At 69.6% G+C, this 11,030-nt stretch overlaps 2 protein-coding genes across 2 annotated transcripts; one reads left to right on the top strand and one right to left on the bottom strand.

Moving 5' to 3' along the window:
* Positions 1-1,464: 1,464 nt before the first annotated feature.
* DALRD3 (DALR anticodon binding domain containing 3) lies at positions 1,465-6,007 on the top strand. Its single transcript, XM_030043409.2, is given in 14 exon segments — positions 1,465-1,563; positions 1,566-1,877; positions 2,019-2,308; positions 2,392-2,672; positions 2,934-2,992; positions 3,089-3,211; positions 3,519-3,589; positions 3,767-3,825; positions 4,187-4,269; positions 4,371-4,494; positions 4,607-4,665; positions 4,778-4,891; positions 5,112-5,180; positions 5,419-6,007. Coding segments are annotated over 14 exon segments (1,848 nt in total). The 5' UTR covers positions 1,465-1,479; the 3' UTR covers positions 5,539-6,007.
* On the bottom strand, positions 5,884-11,030 carry WDR6 (WD repeat domain 6). Its single transcript, XM_041118659.1, is given in 11 exon segments — positions 5,884-7,230; positions 7,350-7,468; positions 7,680-7,796; positions 7,997-8,092; positions 8,443-9,812; positions 9,814-10,335; positions 10,337-10,443; positions 10,446-10,535; positions 10,538-10,828; positions 10,906-11,005; positions 11,007-11,030. Coding segments are annotated over 11 exon segments (3,312 nt in total). The 5' UTR covers positions 11,016-11,030; the 3' UTR covers positions 5,884-6,739.

The following is an 11,030-nucleotide window of genomic DNA, read 5'->3' on the forward strand; positions in this document are numbered from 1 at the left end:
GCTGCAGCCCCGGAGGGGGGTTCAGAGCTGCCTGCGGAGCCCCAAAACGAGTTGCTGAGTTCCCGGCAGAGCCGTGCTGCCAGGATCCGCCCTCGCCCTGGCCCCCTCCGTGCACACCAAGCCCCGGAGGAACCGGTTTGGGCCCTGCGGGGGCCCCCCCCCCCCCCCACACACCCGGCCTCGTGGGGAGGCCGCAAAGGGAAGGACAGGGAGGGAGGTCCCCAGCTCCGTGGGGACACGTGCTCCATGCTGCTGCTGCTGCAGGGGGGTTCGGTGCTTCCTGGATACCAAGGAGGCCGGGGGCTGGAGTGTGGCAGGCCCTTGCCCCTGTCCCCAGATCAGACAGCCCCGGAGCGGAGCAATAGCCCCCGCTGCCTGCGCTTGTTCAGGGAGTCAGGTGGCAGCACGGACCCTCCGCTCTTTCAAATCTGTGCTTGAGATGCCACCGCCATGGAGGAGCTCTGCTCTGCAGATGTAATCAAGACCATGATGGCGTAATCTAGTCCTTTTCACCTCCTTCCTCCTGGGGCTGATGAGCTGGACACTTTGCTAATGTGCTGGGCGGGAGGGCAGCTCCTCACACCCATCCTTCCCGCTGGGGCCAGCGGAGCAGCCAGAGCTGGGGCAGCGAGCAGGCTTGGAGGAGGGCACCGCAGGGCACGCACCCAGAGCTGCTCATTGCCCTTCGCTGCGCAGAGGCCGGCTGCGGTGGCAAACCGCACCTTGCAAGAGCTGATGATGCTCCTCACCCATCTTGTCACGCCCCCAGGGCCTCGTGGGAGGCGAGGCTGAACTGGCAAGCTTGGGTCTGCCAGTCACCCTGTGCCCGCAGCCGGGGTCTGCCTTACGCCCTCCAGTCCATCCAAAACCACCTGCCCGCCACTGCCCAGGGATGCCAAACCCGATCCCAGGGCCCCTGGCTCCCCAGCAGCCCGGGGACAGCCTGGGCCTTCCAGCTGGGCTGTGCCATGCCGGCGGCTTGGCTGCACTTACTGCCCTGGGCAGCCCGTTTCCCCCACAGTGGTGGCGGCCGCCCAGGCCCGTCTAACCCCGGCACGGCCGCTGGCCCTCCCGCTTCCGCTCGGTTGTGGGTGGTTTCGGTTCTGGGCCCCACCAGCGCTTGGGGACAGGCAGGAGCAGCCCTGAGGGGGCTGAGGAGCGGTGCCCCCTCCTCTCCGGGCTGGAGCAGCCGCCGGTCCCCAGCCCAGGAGTGCGGGGGGGGGGCCCCAGCAGCCCGCGCTCGGCCCCGCCGGCGATCGCCCCCACGGCCTCCCCGCAGGGTGCCATCGCTGGGCCCTGCCGCTGCCAGCCCACGCTGAGGTGAGGCTGTGCCGGGGCCTGTGAGGGGCCGGGCCCCCCCCAGAGGCCTTTGGGGAGGGTGGCAGTGCCTGGACACACCGGCCCCCGGCCCCGGCTGCTCCCTCTCGGCCCGGCGAGCCCCACCGCGCTCCCCGGGCAGCCCCGCCCGCCACACCCATCATGGCGGCCCCGCGCCGCCCGCCACGCACATCACGGCGCCCCCACTCCCGTTACCCCCAAGATGGCCGCCCTGCCCCGTCCAACCTGCCCGCGCCCAAGATGGCCGCCCGGGAGCGCTGCGCGCCGCGCCCAACATGGCGGCCGCCTGCGACAGCGCAGTTGGGGGGGGCGGGCGGGCCGGGATGTCACTTCCGGTCTGCGGCGGCGGAAGCGCCGGCCGGGCCCCCATGGAGACGGGCGAGGGCCGGCCGGGGGTGGCGGCGACGCTGCGGGCCCTGAACGGGGCGCTGGGGCGGCCCGCCGCCCTCTGGGTGAAGGAGAACGGCGCCCGCAACCTGCGGCACCGGGACTTCCTGGCGCCGCGGGCCGCGCTGAACGCCGCCTTCCCCGGGGGGCAGGTAGGCCGCGGTCGGCGCGGAGGGGGCGGGACCTGCGTGAGGGGGCGGGACCGGGGGCGGAGCCTGCGTGGAGGGGGCGGGACCTGAGTCGGGCCACGTGCGGCGGGCAGGGGACTGACTCTTCGCCTTCTCACCCCGCAGGTGCCCGCCGACGTCATGGCGGGCGTGACGTCATTGGGAGGCCCGGGAGTGCTGGCGGTGCGGGGCTGCCAGGAGACGCCGGCGGGCCTGGCGGTGCAGGTGCGGCGCCCCGAGGCCTTCCGTCGCCTGCTGGCCCCCCTGCCCGGCCCGGCCCCCGCGGCGGGGCTGCAGGCAGGCTGGGTGGTGCTGCACTGCCCGGCCCTGCGCGGCCCCGCCGCTGCCCTGCGGCCCGGCCACCTCCGCACCGTCCTGCTGGCCGACCACCTGGCCCAGCTGCTGCGCGCCCAGGGGTGAGCGCCTCGCCCCCCGCCCCGGCCTGCCGCCCGGCCGTTCGGCCGCACGCTGCCAGCGCCCGCCTCTCCCTCTCTCGCAGGGTCGGCGTCCGCCTGGTCCCTGCCCTCTCCGAGGAGGGGAGCCGGGAGGTCCTGCGGCAGCTCCGCGTCGACTGGCCCTCCGGCTCCGGTGGCTCGGCCCTCCCTGACACCGTCTCGGCCTTGAAGCGGGCGCTGGCCCGGTCGCCCTGTGCCACAGCCTGTGAGCACGGGCTGGGCGCAGCTGCGCTGCCTGAGGATGTCATCTGTAAAGTGCACTTGAAGAGCTTCATGGAGCAGCAGGGCTTGGTGGGCTACGACCCCAATCTAGATGTCCTTCTCGGTGAGCCTCATGTGCACAGCAGCTCTAGTGTGACAGTGTGTGGGGGGGCAAACGGCTGCAAACAGGCCTGTTTCCTTTTTTCCCAATTGTTTTTACAGAAAATAAGGGGGCTTTAGATCCAAATTGCCTTCTCCTCTTACAGCCCTTCAGTCTGGTTGGAGTCAGAAACACAGACAGCCTGGGGCAGACCCGATAGTGCGGGATGGCGGGGCAGGGTGGCGAACCCTCGTGTTCTGCTCTGAGTGTCCTTCCTTCTTTCAGTGACGGAGGGGAAGCTGCGGTCCCTGGCTGAGCTGCAGCAAGCTGTTCTGCAGCGTGCGGTGAGTAACCCTGTGGCGCTGCCTGCCTCTCGCTTTCCAGACGTCGTTCCCTTGTCACGCGATAGCATTTGAGCTCCCTGCTGTGCTCTGCTGCAGGCTGGAGGCCAGGGGAGCTGCTGCAGCATTGTGCATGTGGTCAGCTGCGAGGAGGAATTCCGGCAGCAGCAGTTGGACCTGCTCTGGAGGATTTTGGATCCAGGAGCCCACACAGCTTTGCAGGTGAGGAACCTCCGACACCCTCCTCACTGTGGCCCCCAGCATCCTTGTGCTCAGTCAGCCTCCTTCAGTCCCCAGGATTGCCCCCTTGTGAGGCTTCCCTTTTCGTTGGTGGCCCCTCCACACTCTTGCCCAGGCAGTGGAGGAGCCTCTGTGCCTTTGGGATTTCAGTGCTAAGGAAGGAGTGGCAGGAGAAGACTGTGGGGACACAGCTAGAACAGGACTGGTTTTAGCCCGGTTCTCCTGCTCTGCATTTTGGTGGAGCTTCTGAGTCTTTGACCCCAGCCCCAGCCTCTCCTCTCTCTTTCAGAAACACCTTGTTTGTGGGCCAGTGAAGGTGACAAACCCTTCATCACCCATCGCGGCAGACCAGTACTTCCAGTAAGTTGGTGTGTAGTGAGGTGCCTACTGCGCTGCATGCCTGCCGAGGCTCCCTGCTTTTGCTTGGCTGGGTCGCTGCTACAGCTGAGCAGGCTGAAGGCTGGGGGAGCCCTGGGGTGTTCTCTGGGGCCAGCTCAGCCCAGGGGTGGCGGCTGTGAGTGTCTCTGTTCCTCCCAGGCTCCGAAAGCGCCAGATGTACGAAGCCTCCGTGATGAAGTATGGGGAGCTTGCGCAAGGTGAGGGTTTGCTCTGCGGCTCCGCACACGGGTGCTGCTCCACCCGCCTCTCCGCTGCTTCCATAAGTCTCCCCCTTCACCTCTGAGTCTGCAGCCAGCGGGGCTCTCCCCTGCATGGGGCTCCTTCTCCACCCTCCGTGATGGAGCCAGGTGCTGACCTTGCTTGGAGTAAGGCATCTAAACTGCCATGTGGGGCACGGGCACAGAGCAGCACCTGGCTGGGGCCAGGGCTGGAGAAGCGTGGTGGTCCCCAGCTTCCACCGGAGCCCCTTGGCCCCAGGGGTGTTCCGGCCTGGGTGTTGGGGTGACAGTACATGGGAATGGAGCAAGCTGTGCGTGATGCCACCTGCGTTCTCCGCAGATGAGGCCTGGACTGAGGTGATTGATACCCTCACAGTGGCTGCCATCAGGTTTGAGATGCTGAGCACTGCTCACCGGAGTCAGGTAGGACAGGAATTCATGCAGAGCCAGGGCAGGCAAGCTGTGGGAATAGTGGAGCGGCTCTGTGCTGAGCAGCCTGGACCGTGACTTCTCCCTGCCTTCAGATCACCCTGGACCTGGAGGACAGCAGCATCTCCACAAAGGGAACCAAGAGCGGCGCCTTTGTGATGTACAACTGTGCCCGGCTGGCCACGCTCTTTGACACCTACCAGCGGGCTGTGGAGCGGGGTGAGCACCAGCCCCGCGACCCTCCTGTGACACCCACTCCTGGGCTGTTCCTAAAGACTGGAGCCACAGGGGCTTCTCCGGGCACAACAATAGTCTCCCACCTCCTTTCCAGGCACGTACCCAGCTCTGCCACCAGTGTCAGAACTGAACTTCTCCTGCCTCCGGGAAGAGGTGAGTGCTGAGAAGGGGAATGTGGGGGACCTGTGTGCCCTTAGGTCTGGTGATGGATGCTGCTGGCCTAAGAGGATCCGGCCCTCTCCCAACGCATGTAATCCTTTCACAGGGCGAATGGCTCCTGCTCTTCAACTATCTCCTGCCCTTCCCTGAAGTCCTGCAGCAGGCAGCAGAGCTGCCCACACCCACCAAGGGGATCCGGATCACAGCCAACACAGAGACAGTAAGTGCCATGTGCTGTAGCACCCATGGGTGCTGCTCCAACAGTCCCAGCCCAGGGCAAAACTACACACCGGCAGCGAGCTGCCCACTGGTGAGCGACACAGGGGTGGTGCCAAGGGAAGAGACTCCAACACCCCTGGGGCTGCTCCTGCTGTACTTGGGGTGGGGAAGGGCCCAAGACCAGCCAGACCCTGTCGTGCCAGCAGCTCTCTGTCTTGTAGGTGTGCAAGTTCCTGATACAGCTCAGCATGGATTTCAGCTCCTACTACAACCGGGTCCACGTCCTGGGGGTGAGTTGGATGTCCTGGACCTGCAGGCTTGCGGCCCTGCAGCCCTTCCTGGGGCTGGACTGTAGCTGTGGGGCAGCCATGTGGGGAACGGGCTCTGGGGTGCCAGCAGCGTGATGCAGCCCCGCACCAGCCCCTCAGGGATGCGTACACAGGGTGCAGAGGCAGCAGTGCCGCTAGAGCCAGCCCGTTGAGCGGCAGCATGCCCACCAGCCCCAAGTCGCTGCTTTTCTCCCCACAGGAGCCATTCCCTCACCTCTTTGACCAGATGTTTGCCCGCCTCCAGCTGCTGGGAGCGGTGAGGGATGTGTTCCACAGTGCGCTGGCGACTCTGCACCTCCCTCCTCTCAGCCAAATCTGAGCCACCGCCGAAGAGCCTGCCACGGTGTGACGGGCACCAGGACAGCGCGCCACGAGAGAAAGGACAGGGCACAACCTCCCTGGCAGGGCGAGGGGCTGCCCCACCATCAGGCAGGGAGTCAGGGCATGCCTCAGCCCTCACACAGGTGCTTCCCCTCCCACCGCTCGTGGGGTTTGAGGGTTTGGCTACGTGCACCCTGCAGCTGCGCCCAGCGTGGGAGACGAGTGCGCCTGCCATGTCGACACCAGCAGAAGGGAGGATGCCTGTGGCACCCTGTGAGCCGGGCTGGGGAGTACCAGGGGAGGTAGCACCGGGGACCAGTCACCACAAAGCCAGGCACCTACCTCGCTTCCCTCAAAGCCATTTATTGAAGGTTGCTCCATGCTGGCAGGGAGCTCCTGAGACTCAAGGTTCCTGTTGGCCCCTGGGCCAGGCCCCGATACCGGGGTCCAATACACTTGTTGCTGGACAAATGCTGAGTATGTCTGACCCCAGCAGAGCACCTTGCCCCATGCAGGGCTGGGGCCACGTGCAGCTTCTTGTCCTTCCCTGTGCTTTGATGGTGCCGGGGCGTGCTGCTGCGCAGGAACAGCTCGAGGCAGCGCTGAAGGGCTGCTCTGAGGTGGGGGGACGGCTTGGGCTGCTGCCCCTTGCCCTGCAGGGTGCTGCTACGGAGGATCGGTGCCCCTGCTTATTTCAGCACAGTTCCCAGCACTGCAGGGTCAGGGCTGTTACGCAGGGCCCTGTCCCAGGGAACATGAGGCTGCAGCTTGCCACGCACTACACCAGTGCCTGACTGGTCTTGGCCTCCTGCTGCCCTCAAACTCCCAGGGCTGGGCACGGTGCTCAGCACCCTCCCGAGCAGGTTCCTCTCTGGGATCAGGGCTGGAAAGCCTGGACATGGGTCCTTCACACCTCAGGGAGGAGGAACTCCTCCTGGGCAGGGTGGGCTGAAGACCCCACTCCTCCTTTACTGCCTGGGGAACTGCAGGCTTATCCAGGAGGGGTCACATCTGCCTTCTCCCCTGAGACCACCAGACTCGAGCACCCCCGATGTGGCTGTGCTGTCCCTGAAGGAGCCAGGCACGCCCGTCCCCTTAAGAGGGGACACATCGGCACGCAGGCTGTGATGGGCAGAACACAAGTGCCGCGTGCCCTCCCCAGGCGGGCAGAGAGCGGCGTGTACAGCACGCTTGCCCCGTTACTGGTGAGCCTCCGGCGGAGGGGGCTCGGGGGGAGCCGCGCCGTGCAGCATCTCCAGGCCCTGCCCGCAGAGCACGCAGTAGTACCGCAGCTCCCCGCCGGCCTCCGCCACCTCCCAGCAGTCCAGCTCGGCCAGGTCGGGCACGTGGAAGAAGGTGGTGCTGAGCGCGTCCAGCCCGCCCGGGCCCCGGCGCCACAGCGTCAGGCGCTGGTCCACCGAGGCGGAGAGCAGCAGGTCCGGCCGCAGCACCCGGATTCCCGTCACGTGGGCGGCGTGGGCGCAGGGCCTGGCCACCCGCTCCAGGACGCGCAGGCAGGTCCCCGCCACGGTCTCGCCCCCGCCCGGGGCTACCTCCAGCAGGCAGAGGTGGACGGAGCCGTCATCGCTGCCGCTGGCCACCAGGTACTGTCCCTCCGGCGTCTCGTGGACGTGGAGGCTGTTCACGCCGCAGCTGTGGGCCATGACGGTGAGCAGCGGGGCGCCCAGGGCTGGGAAAACGGGCTCGGTCAGGAGAGCAACGCTCACCTTGGTCAGAGGGAGCAGAGGAGCCGCCGGTGTGGCGGCCTCCCTCGGGAGGCAGAGCAGAGCCACCGGCAGCGGCACCCACCCAGGGGCTGCACCTCTCCCTCCTCTCGGCACAGGGCGTCCGCCGCGTCCGCAACGGGGCCGGTGATGTCCCAGAAGGCAACGCTGCCGTCGGTGGCTGCGCTGCACAGGAGGTGCCTCCTGGAAGGGAGGTGTCAGGGGAGCCTCCGGCCGCAGCCCTGCGGCACGCAGCCCTGAGGGTCCCCACCGGGATCCAGGGAAGCGGCAGAACAGCCCCCACGGACTAATTTCTCCCTTCCCTCCGCCGGCTGAGCGACCGGCTGCCGTCCCTGCAAGGACAAATGCTTCTCCCCAGAGCCCCACTGGTTGCAGCACAGCATTTGGGGCTCACCTCTCCCCTCCTGCCCGCGTGTGCAGGAATGCCTCCACCTTCAGCACACAGCGCTGGTGGTGAAACGACTCCGCCACCAGCACCAGCTTCTGGGCGGCCTCCAGCAGCCCGAAGACCCTGTGAAGGAGCAGAGCGCAGTCAGCTGTGGGAGAAGGGGGCTTCCAGCACCTCCACCCCCACTTGCCACCATGTGCCATCCTGTTCCCAGCTCAGAGCTGGCCACGTCCATGGCAGCAGCCTCCTCTGTGGAGCCTGCTCTGCTCCTGTTGCCAGCCCCAGCTCCGTTCTCCCTGCCAGGCCCCATGATGGCTCCTCACCGGACCGATCCGTCACTGCAGGCAGCAGCCAGGAACTTCCAGGGCAACGGCAGCTGCTCGGTGCTGGTCCCAGGCACGACCGAGAGGGACATGTACCTGCAGCAAACACGATGCTCACCAGCGTGACACCTTGGTGATGCCTGCGGCCGTGGGAAGGCAGGTGGCCCAGCAGAGCAGCCCAAGCTCAGTGCGGGACGCAGCTCTGAACACTCAGAGGAGGCGCGAGGAAAGACCGAGCCTTCCCTTAATCCCAAAAGCCCCTCGAGGCCCAGCCACTGGGCACAGGACACCAGGGATGTGTGTGTGAAGCCACAGCAGCTCTGTCTGCCTCAGCTGAGCCTGCAGCTGCACAGAGTGGGTATCCCAATGGAGGGCAGCGCGGTTCCCAGCACCCTCCCAGACTGTGGTAATTGCTAACTCTGCCTCAGGCAGTCCTCGAGCATCACCTCGTCTCCGGGTCCATCTTGACAAGCTTGTGCCTGTTCTTCTTCCGCTCCCAGTGCTCGTCCAGCCGGTGGGAGGCCACATGGATGACCTGGCAGGCCACAGCGCTCTCGGAGGCTGGGTCCCTGGAACACAGCAGGCGGTAGCACTCGATCTGTGCCCGGCCACCCGCAGAGAAGAGCAGGGCAGACAAACCCTCGTCACCGAAGCCCTCGTCACCAGGTCCCGCGGGGCCGGCCAGCGCCAGCGCCCTCACGCTGGAAATGTGGTCGCTGAGCCGGGCGAGGGGCACAGCCGCCCGGGAGCCCTCGCTGAGCGCCAGGACGCAGGCCGTGGTGTCCTCGCTGCCGGTGACGAAGACGTTAAGGGCGGCACGGCCAGGCACCTCCACCGCCCCCAGGCGCCGCACGCAGGCGATCTCCCGCCCGTGCAGGGATGCCAGGAGCACCTGCTGCTCAGGGGGCTCGGCCTCGCAGCGGTACAGCATCACGTCCCCGCACTTGATGAAGGCGAAGGCCTCGGCCGAGGGGCTGCTGCAGTAGCTCCAGGAGCGGTGCCCCCCACCGCAGGGGACGCAGTGGAGGTTCTCGCCGGTCCTGCTGCTCCACACCACGAAGTTGTCGGCGTGAAAGCCCAGCACGAGGAGGTCCCCATCCGGGGCGAAGCGCAGCTCCTCGATCCACTGCAGCCCTTTGCAGGGCCGGTGCTTGCGCAGGACCTCCAGCTGCTGGCCCCGCAGGCGGAGCTGGCGGTAGCAGCCGTCCCGGCCGGTGCTGTAAATGTAGTCCCCGTGGCAGGTCACCGAGGTAACCCCCGTCTTCCCGTGGAGCCCGAAGAGCACGGACAGCGGGGTCTCGAGGGGAAGAGCCTCTTTATGCGACAAGCGAGAGGGCTCTGACCCGCTGCCGGAGTCCTCGCCGCCGGCGCTTTCCGCGGCCCACCCCGGGGAGCTGCCGCAAGGGAAGAGGAGGAGGGAGCCCCGGCGGTCCCCGCAGACCAGGAGCCCTCCCTGGGGCAGGAAGGCGGCGCAGGTGTGCCAGCGCTGCTTGCAGGGGGGCAGCAGGTACCGTCCCGTGAGCCGCGCCCGGGGCGCCTGCCCGGGCCGGTGGGCGACGTCCAGCCAGAGCATCTCCCCGTCGGGGCCGGAGGCCAGGAGGGCGACGGCGGCGCCGGGGGGCAGCCCGGGCCGGGGGGCCCAGCCCAGCCCGCGCACGGGCCCCTCGAACAGCCCCAGCCCGGCGGCGGCCCCGGGGCGGCTGAGGGCGAAGAGGAGGAGGCGCCCGTCGCCGCCGGCCAGGGCGCAGAGCGCCTCGTCCCCGCCGGGCAGGGGGGCGGCCGCCAGCGCCCCGCGGGCCCCGCCGGCGGCGGGGGGGCAGCACCGGCACCCAGCGCCCCGCCGCCGCCTCGTAGGCAGCCAGCCCGCCCGCCTCGCCCGCCCCCCCCCGCGGCCCCAGCCACACGCGGCCCGCGGCCGCTCCGGGGCCCCCAGCGCCGCCCGCCGGGGCCGCCCGCCCGGGCCGCCAGAGCCGGACGCCGCCGTCGTCGCCGCCCGTGGCGAGGCAGCCGCCGGCGGGACGCAGGGCCAAGGCGCGCAGGGCCCCGCGGTGCCCCCGCCGCGCCCGCCGCACGCCGCCGCCGCCGTCCCACTCCAGGCAGGCGCCGTCCTCCCCGGCGCTGACCGGGCGCGGCCCCCGCAGCACCACGGCGGCCACCCGCGCCCCGTGGCCGTAGCACACCAGCAGGCAGCAGCCGCCGTCCCCGTCGCCCAGCTCGCCCACGGCCCAGAGCCGCACGCTGCGGTCCTCGGAGGCGGAGGCCAGCAGCCCCCGCGGCGCCGCGTAGCAGAGCGCCAGTACGGCGCCCCGGTGCCCGCGCAGCCTCCGCCGCGGGGCCCGCCGCCTCCGCCGCCCGCCACACCGCCACCGTCCCCGCCGCCGTGCCGGCCGCCAGCGCCAGCCGCGCCCAGGCCCTCCCCGCCAGCGCGGCGCAGCGCAGCGCCCCGGCCCCCCGCAGCTCGCCCGCCGCAGCCAGCGCCCGCCGCCCCGCCACTCGTAGAGCGCCACGGTCCCGCCGCCCAGCGCCAGCGCCAGCCGCCCCCCGCCGCCCACCGCGCCTCCCACACCCGCGCCCCCAGCTCCCGCGCCGCCCCGCCGCCGCAGGCCGCCAGCCGCGGCCCGCCGTCCGGCCCGCCGCGCCGCACCGCCAGCACCGCCAGCCAGCGCCCGCCGAAGGCCGCCACCCGCACCGCCGCCCCGCCGCCGGGGCCGGGGCCGGGCTCGGCCCGCAGCCCCTGCACGCTGGCCTCACGCAGCACGCTCCGCCGCCCCGCCGCCGCCGCCGCCTGCCCGCCGCCGCTCAGCCGGAACGCCACCACCTCCGGGCCCGTGCCTGCGGGACACCGCGTCAGCCGCCGCCGGCCTGGCCCCGGGCCCCGGCCCCGTGCCCGGCCCCCGCCCGCCGCTCACCCGCCAGCAGCGCGTCCCCCGCGAACTCCAGCGCCGTCACCGGCGCCACCAGCGCCACCGACTCCATCTTGGCGGCGGCGGCGGCACCGCCACCGCCGCTCCGCGCTCATTGGCCGGACACCGCG

The sequence above is a fragment of the Aquila chrysaetos genome, chromosome 20 (assembly GCF_900496995.4).
Source record: "Aquila chrysaetos chrysaetos chromosome 20, bAquChr1.4, whole genome shotgun sequence".
NCBI lineage: Eukaryota > Metazoa > Chordata > Aves > Accipitriformes > Accipitridae > Aquila > Aquila chrysaetos.